This window comes from Metopolophium dirhodum, chromosome 3, assembly GCF_019925205.1.
Source record: "Metopolophium dirhodum isolate CAU chromosome 3, ASM1992520v1, whole genome shotgun sequence".
Lineage (NCBI taxonomy): Eukaryota > Metazoa > Arthropoda > Insecta > Hemiptera > Aphididae > Metopolophium > Metopolophium dirhodum.
The window spans coordinates 16,601,623-16,623,433 of NC_083562.1; the positions used below are offsets into that span (position 1 = coordinate 16,601,623).

Below are 21,811 nucleotides of genomic sequence, written 5' to 3' on the forward strand. Positions count from 1 at the left end.
AGACGTCGATAAGCTGTAATTAGTTAGTACTATATTTTAATAAGTTGAAATTATCTTAAATACATTTTATTTTTAAATGAATAATAATATGTTATATTTAGATGATAATATTTTAAATTTCAATATTAATTTTAATTATGTTGATTTTTTAATACCTGTACGATACCTTTACCGTTAGAATTATATAACATTTATATTTTCAAAAACTTAAGTAGTTTTTGAAATAATGAAGGTCTTACGTTAAATTCATCACTCGGTAAATTTAAATTTAAATTTAAAATAATTAAATTCCATATTATCAGTACATGTATATTTTTATAATTGAACTATCATTGTTAAAAATAACGTATAATATTGTTATAATAGAATAATATTATATAATTTTAACACATTCATATTTTAGATTTAAATACTGTGTGAATAATTATTTTAATAATACATCTTTAATTTGAACTAGTTATCGGGTTTATAAAGATCACGAAGTTTAAGGTAATTCAGATATTCTTTCTATATTTTAGACAAATCATGTTTAACTTCGTGCCTCCATTATTTTAAAATAATAACAAAACACCATTGTTCGAGCCACTAAAAGTATGTGCACTGTCAACCGCATCGCTCATAATAATATGTACTTGCTTTAAAATAACTTAGATGTAGGTACTTACGTATTTTGATTGCTGCATAATACATGAGATTGCGGAACACAGTCGGTCGGCACTCTAACTGGTCGATCATCGCGAACGATGCATACTGGCACGTTTGCTGTCGGAAGGTGTACAAAAGAGCTATTATAACCTCCGTCGACCATGCCGGCCGGATCTATTGATTGATAGATTGTATCTATTATATTATGATAGAGCTGGTCTGACCAGTGACAAGAACCAGTTACAATAAGGTACAGCATTTACAAGCTACTGGTCAATCGAATCGGTGCTCAATGACCCTATAATGTGTGCATATATTCAGTGATAACGATAAATTATTATGTAATAATGCTCGTTATGCATGTAACGGTATTGGAGGCTTCGATGAGCAAGAACAACATAAACATATTGAATTCAACTGATTATAGATAGGTGAATCAGGGAAGTGTTATGCATCAACGGAATCGAGAGATCGATCAAAGACCATATCACCGATGCTCAATCATAACAGTAATGACATGTTGGGAATACTGGTGACTATACGGACTAAGATAGAAACATAGAATGGAAACGAAATCCTAATCAGCGGGCTACTTTAGGTTTAGGGGGGGGGGGGAGGGGATATTATCAGGTGCTTATAATATATCGAGCGCGCCACCTATGTTCATCATTTTAATAACCCATATAGACATAGGCATTAAGGAATTCCTTATATGTCTGTTGGTCCTTGATAAGCCGTCGCGGCTGGACACAAACATATAATAATATGTGCTATTAAGCTATTTACACCGATACACGGTACAAGGTCGCTCTCCGCAACTATCACTGTCCCTTGCCTGAACCTCCGTGGGTTACCGTATACCGTACAGCCTAGTCCCCCCCCGCGGATTTACAACCGCGGGCCCTTATCGTACGGATTACGCACCCATCCGTCCAGCAGTGCGTTAGTGCGGATACCGACCCCGTGCCTTTTCGTGGACTTTTGTGCCACACCCCGGACAGTGCTACAGTCAAAGTCACCATCCACCGGCATCCCACATCACCCGGTCACCATAGTTCTTGCCAACTGCCAATCCACCAGCCCGAATCTCCGCGTAAAGGTTATAAAGGTTATAATGTAATACACGTGTTCGTTGTCGCTCGATTACATAATATTATTATATATATATATATATATACGATGATGCGGGGGTGATGTTGATATTTTATAGTTTTATTTCGTGTGTTAATGTTTAGTTATTGTACTCATTTTAGATCAGAAAAAAAATACTTGTAGGTATTGAATTTAGATCGAACATCGTCCATCTGTGGCACACCGCTATTTTATTATGTGCTATTAAACTAACTTTTACTTAAAACACTATTATTAAAAGAGTTCACTAAAATAATAACTAAATAGTCTAGAAAATGAGTACAAACAATTACAATTTGCAATACAAGTTAATGTAATGAAATAAAACTATGAATTGACAATGGCCAACGCTGCTTTACTTAAACATTTAAATTTCAAACTCAAATGATACTAACGATGAAATGAACACGTCGAGTAGAAAAACCATATAAAAATTAACGTATTGAAAATCACATAATAATACATTAACTTTATAAGTATATACTAACACAACATCACAATAAATGTGATACTTGAAAATTACTATTCCATACATTTTTACGGCAATCATACCGTAAAATATTTAATATGCGCTGAATTACAGTCCATTACATCTCTTAACAATACAATTTAATTTCTACAGTAATAGTTATTTCCCTGTTTGTCTGGGATAAATGTATGTCATTCATTTTAAAATTATGTAGGTAAATAAATAATTGTTAAGCTCAGACCAACTACACACAAAGCGGAAATCAACCCTCCCCCAATTTCCAGTTAGTCATAATATTATAATGAAACATTTCATATTTATAGGTACTATTATAGGTACATAAAACATTATAAAGCTGAAGAGTTTTTATGTTTAAAACCCACTAATCTCAGAAAATACTGGAGTGTTTTCAATAAATGTTATATCAATAGATTCCTTGAGAATTGTTGGATGTCCGTAGCTTATTTTTACAGATATAGAGTATACTCCTAATGGTGGCTCACACGTGAATTTCATATTGGCTCACGACTACCGATTTTTTTTTGTTAAAAATATAGAGAGATATTTATGGGATTTTTTTAAATAGAAAATAATATTATTTAATTTTTTGTTTATTATTCAAATGTTCAGGTTAAAACAAAAGACAATTGCCTTATGCTTATAGAAAATAATATATATAGGCTCAACAACTACTGAACCTATTTTGACGAAAGTTTCAGAGATTATTCTTAGAGATACCAGGAAAGATTAAAGAGTAGTTTGAACAACGTTCGAAAATATACCAAATGCAATCCGCCCCAGGCAGATTGCCCATCTAGGTTGAATTAGTTCACAAAGCGAGGTATACCGATGCCGATTTTCTTGTGAACTGTGGTACACTAAATCCAAAATACACAGATATAGCACCTCGTATTTTATGTTTGTTATTTTTTTCCAGATTGAAGTCTAGTTATAGCGCTAGTTATAAAATACATAAGATGTAAATTCAATTCTTATAAATATTTATTTTAGATTTTGAGTGAAAGGTAAGTTACCCCTACGGCCCTGCACTACAAAGTATAAATTTCAAAATAAAAATATCACGGTATTATCTGCTTTATTTTCTACAATCACAATAATTGTTCTACATTTTATTTTTTTGTTTTAGTGTGGTGATAAAGACTTGAGTCCTCTTGTGTTTTGTTCACATTTTAATATAAGTTAGAAGAAAACGTTCTTATTTACAACACATTCGTTTTTCATAAAACCAAAATTTTTAAACTTTCTAAAAATATTTAAAAAAATGTAATTGTATTACCATATTAAAACGACTCTTTAAAAATATAATTTTTATTTTTCACTCTAGAAAAGTTTACTAAAAATAAAATAAGACAAGTGAAATGGTTAATTAATACACAAAAAAGTAAAAATAATTATTATGTGTCTCATGTATTATTTAAAGAGTATATTTATTTTTAAATTATATTCTATGCAAATTATTCAGGCCTTTCTATAAATACTAAAAGATAAGGTGTTTTTTTTATTAATGTAATTTGTAAAATTAATGAAAATATATTTAATTAAATTTTATTTTATTCTATTATTTTTATATAGCTTGTTTGAATAGTCAATGTATTCATTTTTTTAGCTAAAACTATTGTAAATAAATTATGCATTTGAGATAATGAATAGTTTATTTTTTCAAAATATAAGATTTAGGTATTTTACTATACTTTTGAGTAGAATTTAATATGAAATTCGTAGTTTATGATTTTAACAACTATTGGTTTAAAACAATACAATATTATTTAATGTATAATCATATATTAACTTAGGAATACTTAATATGTTAGATCAATGTTTACAATTCTTATTAAATTATGGGTGGATATTTTTTATAATTATTTTCCATAAAATAAATAATAATCTCTACAATGACTTATGATTTAAAAATCCCAACGCTCTTTCAATTAACCAAATTATGCTACATCGATTTTTATTGATCATAAAAATCCATTAATAAACCGACTTTCCTCTTATACAATCCCTGAAATTCCCCAGGGACGTTTAAAACGATCCTGGACTAGAGATCGTCAAATGTAATCTGTCGGATGGCACTACTGAGTGCCCTCGCAAACTCATTTATTATTGTAACTACGTCGATATCTAATTAAAATTACTTATTGCACTTCTGTGTATATTGATTGTAATTATATTTTTGATGAATAAGAAAAAAAAATTATTTTTATATCAAACGTCACGTTTCTATATCATTTAAAATAATATTATTTTTAATCGGGTCTATAAGAAATAGTATTAACTTTTAAGCTATACATATTATAAAATTTGTTAAACAGAATATATAATATAATCAAAATCTAACTAACGTGAAATTTAGGCTGAATCACATGGTAAACATTAATACAAATATTAAACGTCATAATATATAATTTCTATTCCTCATCATCGATATGAAATATATCGTCGGTTAGATCTGATAATCTCTAAGGAGTTTATTTTCAGTTACAAGATGGCCCAGGGTAGGTTTATGGTACCCCAGATTGTAATTGAGTTGGGTCAGAGTTTTATGAGAGAAGCTGCTGCTACTTAAAATCTAATCAAAATCAGATTCCCAATGGTTTTTTTCTCCATTCAAAAATCCTATTACCAGTAATCTAATTTTTTTTTATCATTCTACTAAACCTTAAAATAAATCAAAAACAAATATGTGTTCACAAATTTATGTAAACAGAACTTTTTTAAATCATAATTGTTAATAACGTTCAATACATAAACGGTGGAAAAAAAATCAAATCTAGCAATATACTAGACTTATTTATAATTATACTTATTATAATAATTTCTGACCATATTACCTATATTACCAGAAAAACTAATGAGAGTACTAAAACATTAGAGTATTAAACTCCATCTTTTATTTACGAATTGAAGCGTTTAGGTCAATCCTAGTTATTAACGTTTTGGAATTTAACGGAATTATGGCTGACACGTTTTTACAGTGCTTTTTTTTAATGTGTCTATACTTACCAATGATTTTATATGACTGGGGCCAAACGTAGTATGAAAATTACTATACCTAATATAGAATATTAAAACTCATAGACTTATTATATTAACGATATAAGATTATTAAATTTACTTTACAGTGATCAAAACACAGGAAAACATTTAAAAAATATATTTGTTTTATCTTTACTGGGTCACTGACATTTAGATTAAAAAATCATTATTTAAGTTTATTTTTTCGAAAGTAAATTAGGAATATGAGTATATGACTAAAAAATAATATTTTTTTCCGAATTAGTTTCAATTTAAAAATAATATGTTGTAAATTAAACAAAAAAAAAACTGGAATACAATACACATTTTCCGTATAAAAACTAATTTTGGCTAACTTCCTTTGTTGTAAAAAAAAAAAAAAAGAAAAATGTATGAATTTTGCAAAATATAATTGTACAATAAATTAACTTAGATATCCTTGTAATATGTTTAGTTTGGTAAAAACACTTATGAAAAAAACTAAATATATAAAAAATTAAACTGATATTTTTGTGCGAATCATGGATTTGTTCTTATAAGTACCTACATCATATTAATCATACATCTTACAGTATAATGTTCGAGATTGTAAGTACAAACTGTTTAACTGTAGCTTATAAAAACAAAGAACGATACAATTGTAAATAATTTTAATCAAACTTTTTAAGTATACTAGTAGTACTTTTTTTATATTATATAAAAACTATAATTATTGTCAATGTTACTGAAACGACCAGTAACTTTCTTCGAAACCAATAAAAAGAAAACAACATTTTTGAGTTTATTTTTAGTCACTTGTAATAATACAATGATTATTATTTTTATGATTGGAGTTGGTAATTACTTTGATTTAAAAAGTTAAAGATATTTTTACGTTATTATACAACACAGATACATTAAGGTGTAAATTAAAAATTCTAAACTGAATAGTTAAGCTATTGGTTTTATATTATTATGTGAGTTATTTTTTTTAATTGTTTCAAAGTTACAGAAAAATTCGTCGAATATTTTTTCGATTGGAACTATACACAATTTTGTAATTCAGGTAGATATAACGTATTGTTATGAATATCACAACTTTCAAAAAAAATATATCTTTTATATTAAATAATTCAAATTCAAAATATTAAACTAATACAAGTGAACTCGAAAATGATGAAATTTGTTTCAGAGCATTTCGATTTTTGACTGAATCAGTCATTATGTTAGTTATGTAATATGTTACAGACAAAGTATTTAATTATTTTATTTTATTTTATTAATTTTTTGAAGTTTATATATTATTAAGTATTTATAATTATAATAACTTTTTAAATATTCATTATGACATTTTTTCATACCAATTTATATTTTATAATGACTTATCATGGATACATTATAAATCTAAGAATTATAATGAAAAATGTTTTAAGTTGTCCGAAAATTTATAAAAAAAATGACTGATGTATTAAAAAGTTAAGGGTATTTTATTTTAACCAAAAGTATCCTTTACCTAGGTAAACAACCTACGTACTGAAATACAATTTATTAGCTTTAAGCAGTAATATTTAGCTATTGGCCACTTACAGTTTAATAAATAATATCATTTATAGGTGACATTCAAAACAATGTTATTTGTTTTATTGTATCACAATTAATGACTTTATTGACGCATTGTATATAAATAATAGAAATTCCATTTCCACTAACACGAACGTGTAAAATCTTTACTCACGGGATCTGGAAAGTTTTATCACAATATTTTTTTATAACTTTATCTAAATAATTCGAAATACCTGTACTATAATGACAGCACGTCCAACCTTTGACGACATGGGTAAAAGCCATGGAAAATACGACATGGAGCGTATTGGTTTGTTTTCGGAGATGCCATATATGATTGGCGATAAGTATCCTAATAAAAGTTTGTACAAGTGTCATTTATTCAAATGTATGATATTTAAACATTTTAATGTATACAAATATAATTTATGACCTGTAGAAGATAATATACGGGATTTGAAAAAGTCTCAAATGTATCCAAGTACTTTAAAAACTAAAACAGGTCTTCAAGACGCTTATTTTGAACCACAATTTAAAAGGTTATATGAAAATGAAAAATGGAAACCACCACCCACAGGACTGTTTGATAAGAAGTGATTATTAATTTACATATTTGTAATATTTATTTAAATATCTTTCTAGAACAAAATTAATTTTATTAACATTTGAATTTAATCGGCTTAATAATATGATAATTTTATAAATGTTGAAATAGTACTAAACAATTTTAATGGTCATCATATAGGTATCTAATAATAATATTATAATTATTAAAACCCAGTTTCGTTATAAATTAAGTGTTTTAAAATAGACTGATAATATTTAATTATATTCTGTTTGATTTATATTGACCTTAAAATATCTCATTATTAGTTTAAAAAAAAAAATTAAATTCTAGAAAAATTGTTCTATTATAATATTATAATATTTAATTTTGATTTTTTTGTTTATAACTTATTTTATTGGACATTACAAATATAAATTTTGAAATATCCTCGATTTCGTGGTTATCAGATTTTAATTTATACAAATTTAAAGAGAAATACTGCCTTAGTGCCTTATAATAAAAAGATAATTAGGCAATCATAATAAATAATAATACTTACTGGTAAAATTATAGGTATACCTATATTGGGTACCTATAATGTAGGTATGTAATTGTAATTAATTATTAGTATAAAACTCAACTAAATTATATTTTAAAGTTGTCTTTCTTTTTATTTATATCATTATTAATATAAATATAATTTGTGTAATATTTTTTTTTTTAATATTACAAGTGAAAATAAGAAAAAACAAGTTAGTACGCACCCATTTATACCTACAGGTCCTGCAAAACACCATTCAACTGCCGGTGATCATTTTGGAACATTTGGTCCTAAACTTTCAGGTTCATAATATGAATAAATGTAATTTTCTTTTTAATAGTTTTAATGTTTACAAACACTAACAGGTACCTATATTTTATTTATTGATTTAGCAATGTCTAATGTCAAAAAACCTTCACCTAAGAAAGAAAAGCTCCAACCATACATCTTTACTAAACCAACTAATACACGAGGACCTGGATATACAGATATTGGTTTCAGTCCGTTCCCTGAATACAAGTAAGTATAGCGTAAATCAAAATATATGAATATAAATATAGACTTTACTATGATTTATTACATTAATAATATTTAATGATTCGTATACACTAGGTAACAATATGATAGGTACACTAATAATTATGTATAGCTAGTAATCTCTAATAAATTAACTCAAACTATTTTTTACATATTTTAGGTGATTTTAAATAATTTAGATCTGTGTCCATTTGCCTTGAGTGTAATAAAATGAATTATAAAAAAATATTTATTCGTAGGTCAAGTCCATATAATGACGTGAAAAAACATAATATAAAAGATAGATTAAACAAGACTTCACCATTTTTAACTGGTGGTTCCTATGAGTTCTTTGAAAAAAATCCTTATTTTAGTAATGATCAAAAGTCGACGTACAATACTATCACAAAACCCAAATTTAAAGGAACACCATTTGTTCCACCTTCAACAATAAATCATGTAAGTAGCATTTCGCGTACATGTATCATGCTTATTTATTATTCATTTTGTATTTTTGTAAACATTTTAAACATGGTTAATATAATTTCTAGTATCCACAGTTGGAGGAATGATAAAACTGGCTTGGTTTAACTGACCTCAACTCAGAATAATTTTAGAGTATTAGGCTTAAGGGGACCTAGAGTTTTTCGATACCGACCGTTTTCAAGGAATTCAATATAGGAAATCTTCTATGTCTGACTGTGTATAAAATAAATAGGTGAGGGCTCCCGCACGTGAACTTACATGCCAATAATTATGCATTACACAAACAATAATTAATTTGATTTTTTTTTTATCAAAAGCTTCTATTAATAAGGCTTATAAGCTAGACAAAACTGCATGATTTTAAACGTTCAGATTTTAATTCTGAAAAAAAGATCTTATTTACATGATTTGTTTGTAAGTGATCGACTGTAAGTTTTTTTCTAGTACTAAAATATAAATTACTATAGGTTTTTTAAAAACAAAAACCGTTTTTAATTTTGAATATTGCACCTTTAAGAACTAAAAGAAAAAATTTCTCGATTGATTACTAGTAGAACAAACAACAATTTCAGAGCACTTTTCAGAAACAAAATCCGACCACCAAAGGCCCTATACACTGTTGTATCGTTTTTTGGTCTCCATTACTAAATTTTTAGATCGGTATTAAGTCTCTTTAATCTATTATTTAGAGTATAATAATTACAGGTACTATTATATTATAGTTATTATTATTTATACAGTATGCATGTATGAATAATTATCACATTATACGCTGTTTGAATTACTAGCAAAAACATACAAACAATGTTTTTTTAATAAAAATTAATAAATAATAATTGTTATATATTTTGAAATTGTTTTAAATAATTAAGTGCGGAGGAATTTATTTTTTTCAGATTGGAAATGGTTTTGAAAAGTGGCCCAGTCATTCCGATGACCGCTACATTGATCCATTTAGAATTGGATATAAGAATAAAAAAGACAAAAAAGATGATAAATCAATTATTACATTCTATCCACAAACTAGAAACAAATCGTTATATACTACATCAACGATTCAACGGAAATTAAAAATTGCAATGAACAATCACAACTGGCGTACATTTGATACCATTACATACCCCGCAGAAACAATTGTAAAACAATGAGCTATTTACGAACAATAAAATAATTATTTTTAATTTTAAGCTATAAACCTTTTAATAGGTAAATGTCCAACTAATAAATAATTTATTACATTTTACAATCATTGAAATTATTACATTTATTACAATTATTGTAAAATGTATTGTTAAAAAATATCATCTATACAATAGTAAATAAGCTGCGCGATCTAGTGAAGTAATAATTAGATTACTTAATTTTAAAACTCCACTAGATTTCTCCCTTTGCTAAATTTTGTAAATTAAAACTTTAATGTTATAAACATACAATATGAAAAGTATAAAAATTGTTTAGACAATACTTTTTTGTTGAGTGATATTTATTAATATTTGAATGATTTTTAAAACCAAATAAATAATTGTTGTGTCTATAGCTGCTTGCTAAAATGAGGCCAATCAACTTGATAACACTGAAAATATTGAATAAATGGATAAATAAAATCTTAGTATTTGGCTAACCTGGTGTGTCATTCAATATTTTATTTGAAACTCATATAAAGTAAATTAGTAAAAATAAATGTATTTAAAATAATGTGAAGTTCTTACACGAATCTAGTAGGTTTAAAATTATATATGCCAGTTCCTACATGATGAGAAAAATGAGATGTATATACGTTTCTACTCTGTGACAAATATTTGTGTTTCATTTCAAAATCCATAAAACATAATAATATTTTAGTATTAACGACTTAGCTACGACTTTTAACGATAATGCTGACATCTAAATTGTATGAGTCTATAAGTTCTACCCTACTTTATAGGATGTTATAATTATTTAAGGTAATTTCATTATTTATAAAATAGTTACATCTACAGACATCTCAAGAAACTTTTAACTGTATTTTTTTCAATTTATTATTTACTTTTTTTGTTTGCGAATAAAAAATCGGACCAATGCAGAAGAACGACTCCCTCCGTCTTAGATTCTTTGCAGAGCGATGAATGAATTCATATATCGGACATCAGTAAGTTCTACAGTGATGTGTTTTTTTTTTTTGTTTTTTTAAGACACTTTTAACAGTGGAAAAATGGTTCAAACATGAGGGCGTGGTTTCTGTTAACAAATTGGATCTAGATAGAACTTTTGGGTGTTGAATAAAAAAATTCCCCGAACATATTTTTCAAAAAATTATCATAAATTAACTAAATCAAAATTACGGAAAAATGGAAATATTTACGAAACACAAAGTTTTGACAACATCTATAATAATTATAAATACGAATAACCGTAGATACTTTAAATGTACTTAAATATTTTGATTATTACTGAACATGGTATCACTATCAAAATATTTTAGATTAAATATTCATTTAAAATTTTATATTTTGAGTGGGGAGACGAATGTATTGATTTTACAATGATGCATCTTTTTAATTTTATGTTTGACTCTGAAAACACTTTTTATAATAATAAAAATCCTTTGATCATCAACATTGAGCGTGGTTTTTTATAGGAAAAATATGTTTTTAACAAAAATTAGTTTAATCAATAGTATAACTACCATTTACTACTATTTACCAATAGAACAATATATTACGAATATACAATAAAATATTCTTAGAAATATAAGCTGACAGATAATTTTCACTTAGAATAGTTTTACGATATGGATACTATACCAAACGGAAAACACGCATTCTTCTTATTATCTTTATTAGTAGGTATTACGTAATACTTAGGTTAACGTACGAGTAACCATACTAATTACACGTAGGTATACAACATGAATAAAATGTTAAAAACACATAATATATTATAAGTGGTTGTTTTTTTTTATTTTTTATTTTTGATAAAATGACTTTTATTTCGATTTGAAATAAACAAATAATGAACACTGTCAAACAGTAAAAAATAAATAAATAAATAAACAATTATTACAATTATTACCTATAATAATATATAACACAACTTGAAAGCATTTTAAAATCATGGTATAGTTAATGTATGTAAAAAAAAATCGAACATTTTACGATTTACCAACGATGTTTGAAACCTGTCAATTCATTAAATCTGCAACCAGGTAAAGTAATTTAAATCACGCTTTTATGATATAATATTATCATCATCTCACGTTAAACGGTCCATTTTAATTAATATAGATAATATACATTCAAATGGGCATCAGAAGTCGGTAAAGCTTTTTCTGCGGTTATCTTCACGATTTGGTTGGTTATTGAATGTCACTGGTCTATAAAATATTGTTTCGCCTTTTTTCCATCCTCTGGGTGCGGTATTATAGTTGCTCAATGATAAATAGTCTTTATATGATGGTAACTGAACATTTGTTGACTGATTACAATTTGACGGAACCACATATGCAGGATCTGTTGTAAAATAAAATACAAACATTATAATACTATAATATATATAATGCAGTTCACAATTTAATTGTTAAATAAATACAATTTAAGTAATAAATGCCACAAAGGTATATCCAAAACAAAAAAATGTAACCCTTAAACTTTCAAATTTTCGGAGTGCCGCCAATGTGCGTATCCACTCTCCTGTCCTTCTACTGGTTTTTGTATTTATTTTATCTAATTTTGCTAATTTGTATAACAAAAATACAGATTGTAAATAAACTTCCTTTTATAATAAAATAAAAATAACTTCTGAATTGAAATAACATTATTATTACGTTTATAACAAATGTTAATAAAATTATATTTTAATTCTAAGTAAAATTTAAATAAATTTCTCTTCCAGAATTCATTGTTTAATATTATGCTTAATTTTTGTGTCTAAAGAATGCCTAATAAATTATTAGATTCCAAACGCAAAACTGACTTGTTTCACAATATTCTAATAATATAACTGTATTTTTTAATTATGCACCGAGCACCTATTACTTAGGTAGGTAGTAATATTTTTAGTTTATCTAAATATGCGATCAGTTGATACGGAAAATTATATATTTTACAAATCATCGCTCATTTTTAAGTACCTATTTAATTAAACAAATGTTCTACTTAGATTTGTTTTTGTATTTTGAACTTTTCTATAGCAATAAATACTTAATGATTACCTACTCATATGGAAATTGAACTCATGTGCTTACTCTTCATGACATTATTGCTTCGTATTTAAGGATTTCATCTAAATCTGAGACATTATTATACTTTTACAAAACTAAATATTTGAAAGATTTTATCAAACGGTGGTTTCTGTAAGAGGAAAACATGCATACATTGGAAAGGACATTTCATTGCACATATAAATTATGAACTCCAAGAACGTGCAAAAATCAAACGGTCGAATATTTATCTTGCCTGCTGTTTTACGTGGTGCATTATAATTAGAATTATTGTACTCTTGATGACGTTCATCCCGTGAGCTTTGTTTCTGGGCAAACAACATACTAGATTCTAGGCTGTCCGGAGTGGCTAATTGCCTAATGGTCTGAAATTTCATATCACCCCTTACGTCAAATGATAATGAAACGTCATCAGTATACTCAGATCTATCGCCATATTCAGACCTATCAGTGATCCCTGATTTATCTGCACATTCAGATCTATCACCGTACTCAGACTTATCGTTGGTTTGAGATTGATCGGCATAATCAGATCTATTGCCATGTTCAGACTTATAATTTTTTCCAGTTTGATCTGCGAAACCTGACGTATTGTCGTATTTAGACGTAACACTCACTCCAGATGTATCTACATAATATTCAGACTTGACATAGTGTTCGGGATTGACTTCATCAGCACAGTCGTGTTGTTCATTGGTTCCATACACAAAACTCCTCGTTTCGACAGCTGTATTTGCTGTGTAAAATCCATTTTCTTCACCAATATTAGGCGATTCATACTCATTCGCTAAATTACCATCAATTGACCCCGGTTTTGGATCATCGTGCAAATGTTTTATTTCTTCACTCAATGGTATTCTTTCTTCAAGCTGTAAATAGCGCATTACAGGTCTATTATTATGCTCAAATGTGTCTATCAGTGTCTTAACGGGTAGAGATCTTTCTTGTATAACAGTGTTCGGCGTTTTTTCCTGTTTAATTCCTACGAAGCTACTCGGTGACTTAAGTGAACATCTACTTTCAGCGCGGTTCGGTTCAGTGTAAGTGTTTATTTTGGGCATATATTCTTCAAACGTCTTATGTGGTTTGGGAACAAACACGTTGTAATTATTACATTTTGACTTTTCGTTTTCTTTTATCTGTAGTTCAATTTTTGGTTTTTCATTTTCATATTGCATAAGAACTTCTTTTTCATCTATTTTTTCTTCAGTAACACTTTCTGACTTATGAGTGCCACTCATTTGATCTAAACCTGGAGTTGATCTTGGTGTAAATTCAACTTTGTGAAATTTCGGTTCATCGTAGTAGCCATGATGAGTTGCTGGGGGTTTTGGCACTGGAGTCAAAGTAAGTGAATTATCTTTATTGATTGTAAAAGTTGTAAAAGATAAATTTTCAGATACTTTGGAAGTAAGGCCAGTTGAGCAGATTGATGCCTTATTCAATAAACTAACTGGAGAATTTGGGGGTACCACGAAAAATCTGATCCAGTTTAACTGAGCCTACAAGCAGCAAAAAATTAACTTATACAATTAACGTTTATTATCATTATTTACATACCATAAGTCGGTGGCTGTTGTCTGTTGCATTGCGTATTCCAACCTCTAGGTATTTTAGGCATATATATATCTTGGCAACTTTTTGGTGTGGCGGTTCTTGTAGGAGTTGAACAAACAGTTGCTCTTGATGTTCTGCCGCCATCTTTAATTGCTTCTAAAGCACCTGAAGTTGGAGCAACAATATAACCTCTTGGTGGAAAAACTGGAGCCATATCTTGAAAGGCTGACTCGACAGATCCTGTTTCCAAAGCTGCCTCCCATGGAGATTTAATCAATCTCAAACGAGGTTGAGTGAACCTTTGCTGAAAACATATAAATTGAACTATTATTATAAATCAATTATAATATATTATATTATATAAATATATTAAATATTTTACTATAACACAATATAATGTATATATGTAAATAATAAGTGAGTCAGAATTTACATAATGTAATTAGTACAATTAATAATACATACTTGAATTTCATTCATTTTTTGAATATTTTCCGCTCTCATGGTTCCTTGTTGTTGATTTGGGATATTATTACTACCATGTTTTATATTTGCTGGTTCAGAAAGACTAGGTGAAATAGATTTAACATTATGTTCGTCAACAATCCAATTTTCAGACCTTTTACGTCTCTTGGCAAATAATGCAGCCCCTTTAAAATGTATGAATCAATAAAATGAATACACAAAATACACCAAAGTTAAAATAAATACAACCTTTTCCTTTTGTGGCATTTAAGTCTCTAACTAAATCAAAGCATACTTCTGGACTAAGACAAGGTTCGACATTTTCTCCAAGTTTGCGTAAAGTTTGTAAATCCTGTATTTGACCTCGTGGATCCATGACTAACTTCAGAATTTGTTTTGATTCTGAGTTCTAAATAAAATATATATAAGTATTGTTGGTTATTTTAGTTAATGCAGTAAAATTATAGATTACTTGTTCGGTAGATTCATAATTTTGTTGATGTAGCCCAAGTGGAAAATTTGATGGTATAGGACCCTTGCCTTCTCCTTTTTATTTTCATACGGTGCAAATAAAGAGTTATTTTATCATAAAAATATTTTAAAAAATGCTGTTAAAAATATAATGTATATTTTATCACCTTCATGAACCCATTTAACAGATCTCTTTTTGCGGTTGACGTACATGGATTGTCCTTTACTTTGTTGATTACTTATATCACTTAATGAGCTGGATATACGGCGAGCCAACTCAAATTGCTGTTCCACTGTTGGGTGATCTGGACCATAAAAACTACTACTGGCATACATTTTCCCTGAGATCAAAAATTTGAGACGGGTAAGCAAAATACGATTAAAATAATTTAACAGAATAAATTACTGTTTTTAGATGGAGAAACTTCCCCCGAATCTGTTGCTGGCTTAAAAATTTTATCCAAATCAACTTGTTTGTGGCTCAAACCGTCATCAGCATTGATTGTTATGCCATTAGACTCCTAAAAAAATAAAAATAAAGATGTTTAAATTACTCAATAAATAGTTATAATACATTTGAACATTATTTGGGCATATATACAAATAATGCATGTACAATAAAAATTGTATAAAGTAAAATTTTTAATTCTTTTTTCGATATTTTGTCAATATATCATTTTTATATTTTATATTTTACCAACAAAAATATTTGAAAAATGTATTGTGTACTTGTGTGACATGGTATTTATAATAAGGGTTGTATGATTAAAAAAAAAAATAGAAAAATCATATATTAAGTAAGTAATTGAGTAAAAAACTTTAAAAATTGAATTTATATTTTATTATTACCAGCGGGTTGTGGCTAGGTTCATGCAACAGATCACTAACGATAAAATTTGATGAAAAATAAATCAACTGTGTGACGAAAATGGCATAGTTCCAAGAACATGATTATATATAGCACTTGAAAATGCATTATTGGGGCATACTAGTCGGCCAAATTGGACAAGGAGCAACTACTAACAAATGACAGTTGTCGGATTGAACTATTATAAAAGTATAATCTATTAAGTTAAATAAAGGAGATTTAAAAAGAATGAGAAAAAGTGAATATACATTATGTATCATGATAACAACTTTTGAACATTTTTAAAATCTATTTAATAATGTTGATATACTCTCAAATATATTATTTCAAACCAATTCATGTGACCAAACAGATATAGCCTTTCTTGGCAATAACCCATGACCCATTAGCCCAAACCTAAGTGCCGGACAAGTTAAAAGAATAAATAAACACATGTTGCATTCTTCATATCCAATTAATCGTACATTTTAAAGTTCTGATACACCTGACGTGACGCCATTCTAAATTTAAGGTAGGTCGTAGGTACTATTGCAGTAGTATACTATGCATTATATAATTATCATACTTAAATGCAATAAAAAAAATGATATGTCTTGTCCATTTTTTTTCAATTTTCTTCACCACTTATTATCTATTCATTAAATCCACAGCTTTACTTATATATACAACTCGTCTCACATTGTTTGTATTGTATATATAAATATATATGACACGAAATGTATTATGAAATATATTAACGTTAGAAAATGCAGTATTAAATCAATTGAACACGTCACTACTCATCTTAAAGTACTTATAGTATATATTATTTAAAAAGGACTCAATATCTGAAAGAGTTCAAGGTTTTAAAATGTAATGATTCCAAAACCTATGTTATAGAAATTGTAGGTATTTGATATTCTTTTTTAACAATAGCATATGTAAGACAAATATTCATAATGTAAATACAAATATAAAAACAATTGTTAGTTTATAATTTAAAAATAAAATCAATAGATGTTATCCAAGTTGTAAAATAACATTCAATTTTATAGACTATAATATAATAATACATAAATATTCACAATTATACTTAATTTAAAAACAAATGACTATTATGACCTAAGGTTTACATACATGTGGAATATTAGTAAAATATCGAAATATTTAAATACTAATTTTTTGATATATTTTAAACTATTAGGGTTGTAGGTACCTATCTTATATTTAAACAAATATTTGTTTTTTCGTCACGTGTCTGCAATCTACAAAATTAAGTTGTATTGTGACGAGATAGTCAATAGTTAGTTGAAACGCCTTTTATATAAATTTGTAGGATTACCAAATTTAAATCCACTAGTCCAGTACCTAACTAATAAGTTAGTGAAATATTAATGTACCTACCTACTGATTTTAGTATAATAGAACTAAACTCGTGAGAAACTAAATATTTTTCGAAAAATACGATTTTAAATAATTCAATATCCCGTAAAACTTGTTTTCACATAGTAGCATAACGATATATCTACATTCTACTACAGTGATAACACTAATGTTTCAAAGTAAAAAATGTTCTCTAATTAATTTTTATTATAATATAATATATTTACCAGACTACTATTTCAATGATAAATATTTGGTACTTAATCTTATAATTGGTTTTCATATCTCTTAGTAGGTAATCATAATATTTAATAAAAAGTGTATTTGGCAAAGTTACATCATTAAAGTTTAGAATAGTACATTATGTTGAAATCTTTACAAAAAATTACATTCCATGTCTCTTATTCTTAAAGTTATTATTACAAATTCTTAACAATTTAACTAAAATTATTTTTTTTATTCTATGTTTTTTTTTTGTACAAGATTTTACCTATTTAATTTGTTCCTAGCTACCTTATAGGTACTCTTAAAATTCTACTCATTTGATGAATTCTATGGATTATTAAGTTTTTTTTTTTTTAATACTTAAAAAAATTTACTATTTTCATGAAATATTCTTATAATATTTCTTAAAATTATAATGATTATCATGAATTGAATATTTTTCATTTATAAAACAAAACGTTTTTAACATTAATGGTATATTATGATTTAATTACGTACATCATAATATAAGCAAAATATTACAAATACAAAAATAGTTTAGATTCGTTTGCATCTGTTAAACTATTTAATGTTCACTCATAAATATTTTTATAGTGTAAATATTATTGATTTAGATACTACAATACTAGGTACATCCAATTTTTACTATATTTTGATGTAACATGGAAAGCAGACAGAACTACACAAGATGGTCTATAAAATGTGTTGTTTTCAAACCATGTGTATAATAATATGATTATTTGTATTAGTTTGAAATAATGATTTTATCCATCGGGTAAATAAAAAACGACTGAGTTGAATCATACTTGTGGCAAAATTATCACTCTACAATGAATAATAAACTAATTACATGTTATCAGTTAGCTTAATGATTACCTAATTTCCTAACACAAATACTTTAAATGACAAAAATAAGAAATACGAGCTAGAAATTTCTTACTCGCGGATACTTGAAAGCCTAAGAAAAACCTCCAACAGGTCCAACCTGCGTAACTCAACTCACAGTAAATCATAAAATATTAAATGAGTGTCACTGAATTGTGTCACAAATAAAATATAAAAATATATCCGATCAACTGAGTAATATTCTGGGACCACAAATCTAAGTGACAAACGAAATATTACAGTTTAAAAAAAATGTATATAAAAAGAAAAGAAATATGTAAATAATTTGGAGATTTGTCATGTACTTAGCTAATAATAACCATTGTTGTTGTGGCGTATTGATCAACAAAAAAAATGTCAAAATGAATACTTATTATAATAATATATCTATATATAATACATATACCGTGTGTACGCGAAAACAACATACACTGTATAAATTAAATTACCCATATTACTCTGTACCCTATACATATTTTTGAATTCTGTTTGTGGGTCTTGAAACTAGACTATTGAATCATCAATCTCCCGCAGTCCGAATCCTAAAATATGTAAAGGGTAACTGAGTAATGTAAGTAACTGAGTTATAGAGTGTACCTACCCAGTTTTCGCAGACACTTGGTATATTTAATTAATATTAAAATTGACGTGATTTAATACTTGTTGAATCATAAAAAATAAAAAGCGTATAATAATTTAAATTTTATTGAATTTTTATATTATATTATATTATATTTTGTAAATGTTACTTTTAGCTGTTTATTTATTCTTACGTATTATAATATGTTTATTTTTAATTATTTATTTATATAACCTGAAAATGTCCCAAGACCATGACTGGCATTTGATTAAATTTATAATAATTTTGGCATTTTTTAATTTGTATTTAAATTATTTTTACACATATTATTTTCTAACAAATATTATTAGAATAGTAATAATTTATTTTCATAAGTTTATAATATCAATAAAATAATCTTACCAATTATTATACAAATTCTAATCAATGACATCTAGGAATACTTAAGTTTAAAATAGTTTTAATTTGTTAATTTTTTCCAGTTAAAACAAATTAATTAAAACGTATTAGTGTATTATATATTATAAGCTATTTGAATATCATAATATTTGTTTTAAAATTTGTATGAATGTTTAAGATTAAATAATGATATTCATTTTTTTGGAAAATGTCATGATTATACGACTTTATAAGTTACCTAACCTTATTCTCCAAACATAATTTTGTGCACTTATAAAAATGAATAAAAACCGAAATTGGTGTATTGAGTTTAATTTAGAGTATTACTATGCTCTTGAAAATGGTTGTCTAAAAGTACACATACATTATTTGGTATAAAACGTTATATACGAAATATTCTAATAGTAGGTACTTACTATGGATTTATACTAAATAATTATTATATATAATTTATAATGACTTTTCCATTTCAAATCAACAACAATATTTTAGCATTTGGAGTTCCCAAATAAATATTTACCGTATCACAATGTCAATATAATCTCGAAAAAACGACTTGAACAAATACTTATTTATTGTAACTTGTAAATGATGCTGGCAATGATAGACATTCTCAGATCATTGGCTTGTTTTCATTCCTGAGGGAAACCATTTGAATTGGCGGCTCAAAGTTGTGGTTATAATTAAGTTTTCAGGGATTGTACGTTGTAGAAATTAATTTAACATTAGTTATCAACTTAATTTATCAAAATATGATCTGTCAAACAAACCCTAAAAATTAAAGTAGTATTTAATCTATATATTTTATTAAAAAAAAAAAAAAACGAACACATTGTATTATGTTATATTATAGAGATGAAGTAACTACGTTAGAAAACAGTAAACAAGTTGAAACGATAATTCATTTTTTTCATTTAACAAATTAGGTATAATAATATTCGAAATATAATCAACATAAATTACAATTTGAATATATTTACTGTCTTACACTTTATATATTTTTATCGTATTTAAGAAGTACTAGAAACCACAAATATATCAATATCTACCTATACAATATAAATTATAAAATAATATATTAACGAAGTATATCAAAGTGTATTTACCATAGTTTATATTTTATAGTTGCTTAATAATAAAATATTTTGATAGAAGAAATACAATTTCAAATTGTTTAGTTTTCCGATAATATATCTGTTTTTAAGAAATATTATAAATTTTAATAAGTTTTACTAAAACCATGTGCAAATAAACAAACTAGATACAGTTTCAAAATTAAAAACTCTTTCCGACTTTCATTGGGGTTAATGTCAACACGTCTGAAACTCTTGGCTGCTAACTGACATTATTATCTGGTTTGTACCTGCATGTGTTTGACACCAGGTCCAACGTCCGTGACAACAATCTTCGGTAATTTTTTTCTATCTAAACTTCCGTACCAACCGGCGTTAACCGATTTCCAGGACTTCATATTGTGGATAATATTCGCACACGACTCGCCGAAACCAACTGGATTGCCTAAAAGGGTGTACAATAGTTTCGAATTGCCATTGCCCCCTCCAGCGCTGTTATCGTTTTGAATTTAGACTGGCACAATTTTTTTTTTCTTCACATTAACACATTCAACTGTAGTGATACAGTGTTATTAAACAAGTCAGCCTGTCGGACACAACCGATAGCAGTATGAAAACAGCTACCGGGCATTGGTCCAGTTTGTGTGGGTGGTGGTAAGCTGGCTAGCTATCTGGCTTGAATACAACTTCAAAAAGAAAACAAGGGTCATTTAAACTGCTAATTTCGCGATAACTTACACACGACTCAACTATAATGATGGTATGGTAAACGCTATTGCTATTGTATACACTATATATATATATATATAAAT

The 21,811-nt window shown here is 27.1% G+C and overlaps 3 protein-coding genes across 4 annotated transcripts in view; 1 reads left to right on the plus strand and 2 right to left on the minus strand.

Annotated features, from left to right (window-relative positions):
• The window catches only part of LOC132941597 (zwei Ig domain protein zig-8-like), a 295,382-nt gene extending 294,658 nt beyond the window's left edge, over positions 1 to 724 (minus strand). For both annotated transcript variants that reach the window (XM_061009721.1, XM_061009720.1), the window contains exon 1: positions 666 to 724. In XM_061009721.1, coding sequence (XP_060865704.1) covers positions 666 to 690 — 25 coding nt within the window. In that variant the 5' untranslated portion in view covers positions 691 to 724. The remainder of the gene's footprint in view (positions 1 to 665) is intronic.
• A 6,345-nt stretch (positions 725 to 7,069) lies between these two features.
• Positions 7,070 to 11,627, plus strand: LOC132940206 (cilia-and flagella-associated protein 96-like). Its single transcript, XM_061007673.1, has 6 exons — positions 7,070 to 7,187; positions 7,266 to 7,419; positions 8,107 to 8,216; positions 8,307 to 8,433; positions 8,691 to 8,889; positions 9,813 to 11,627. The coding sequence occupies exons 1-6, from the start codon at positions 7,070 to 7,072 to the stop codon at positions 10,062 to 10,064; spliced, it is 960 nt and encodes a 319-aa protein (XP_060863656.1). The 3' UTR covers positions 10,065 to 11,627.
• A 202-nt stretch (positions 11,628 to 11,829) lies between these two features.
• Positions 11,830 to 21,811, minus strand: part of LOC132940205 (uncharacterized) — a 113,678-nt gene continuing 103,696 nt past the window's right edge. Inside the window, 9 exon segments of the mRNA XM_061007672.1 lie at positions 11,830 to 12,404; positions 13,350 to 14,580; positions 14,582 to 14,616; positions 14,675 to 14,975; positions 15,137 to 15,321; positions 15,386 to 15,545; positions 15,609 to 15,682; positions 15,775 to 15,948; positions 16,014 to 16,128. Coding sequence (XP_060863655.1) covers positions 12,202 to 12,404; positions 13,350 to 14,580; positions 14,582 to 14,616; positions 14,675 to 14,975; positions 15,137 to 15,321; positions 15,386 to 15,545; positions 15,609 to 15,682; positions 15,775 to 15,948; positions 16,014 to 16,128 — 2,478 coding nt within the window. The 3' untranslated portion in view covers positions 11,830 to 12,201.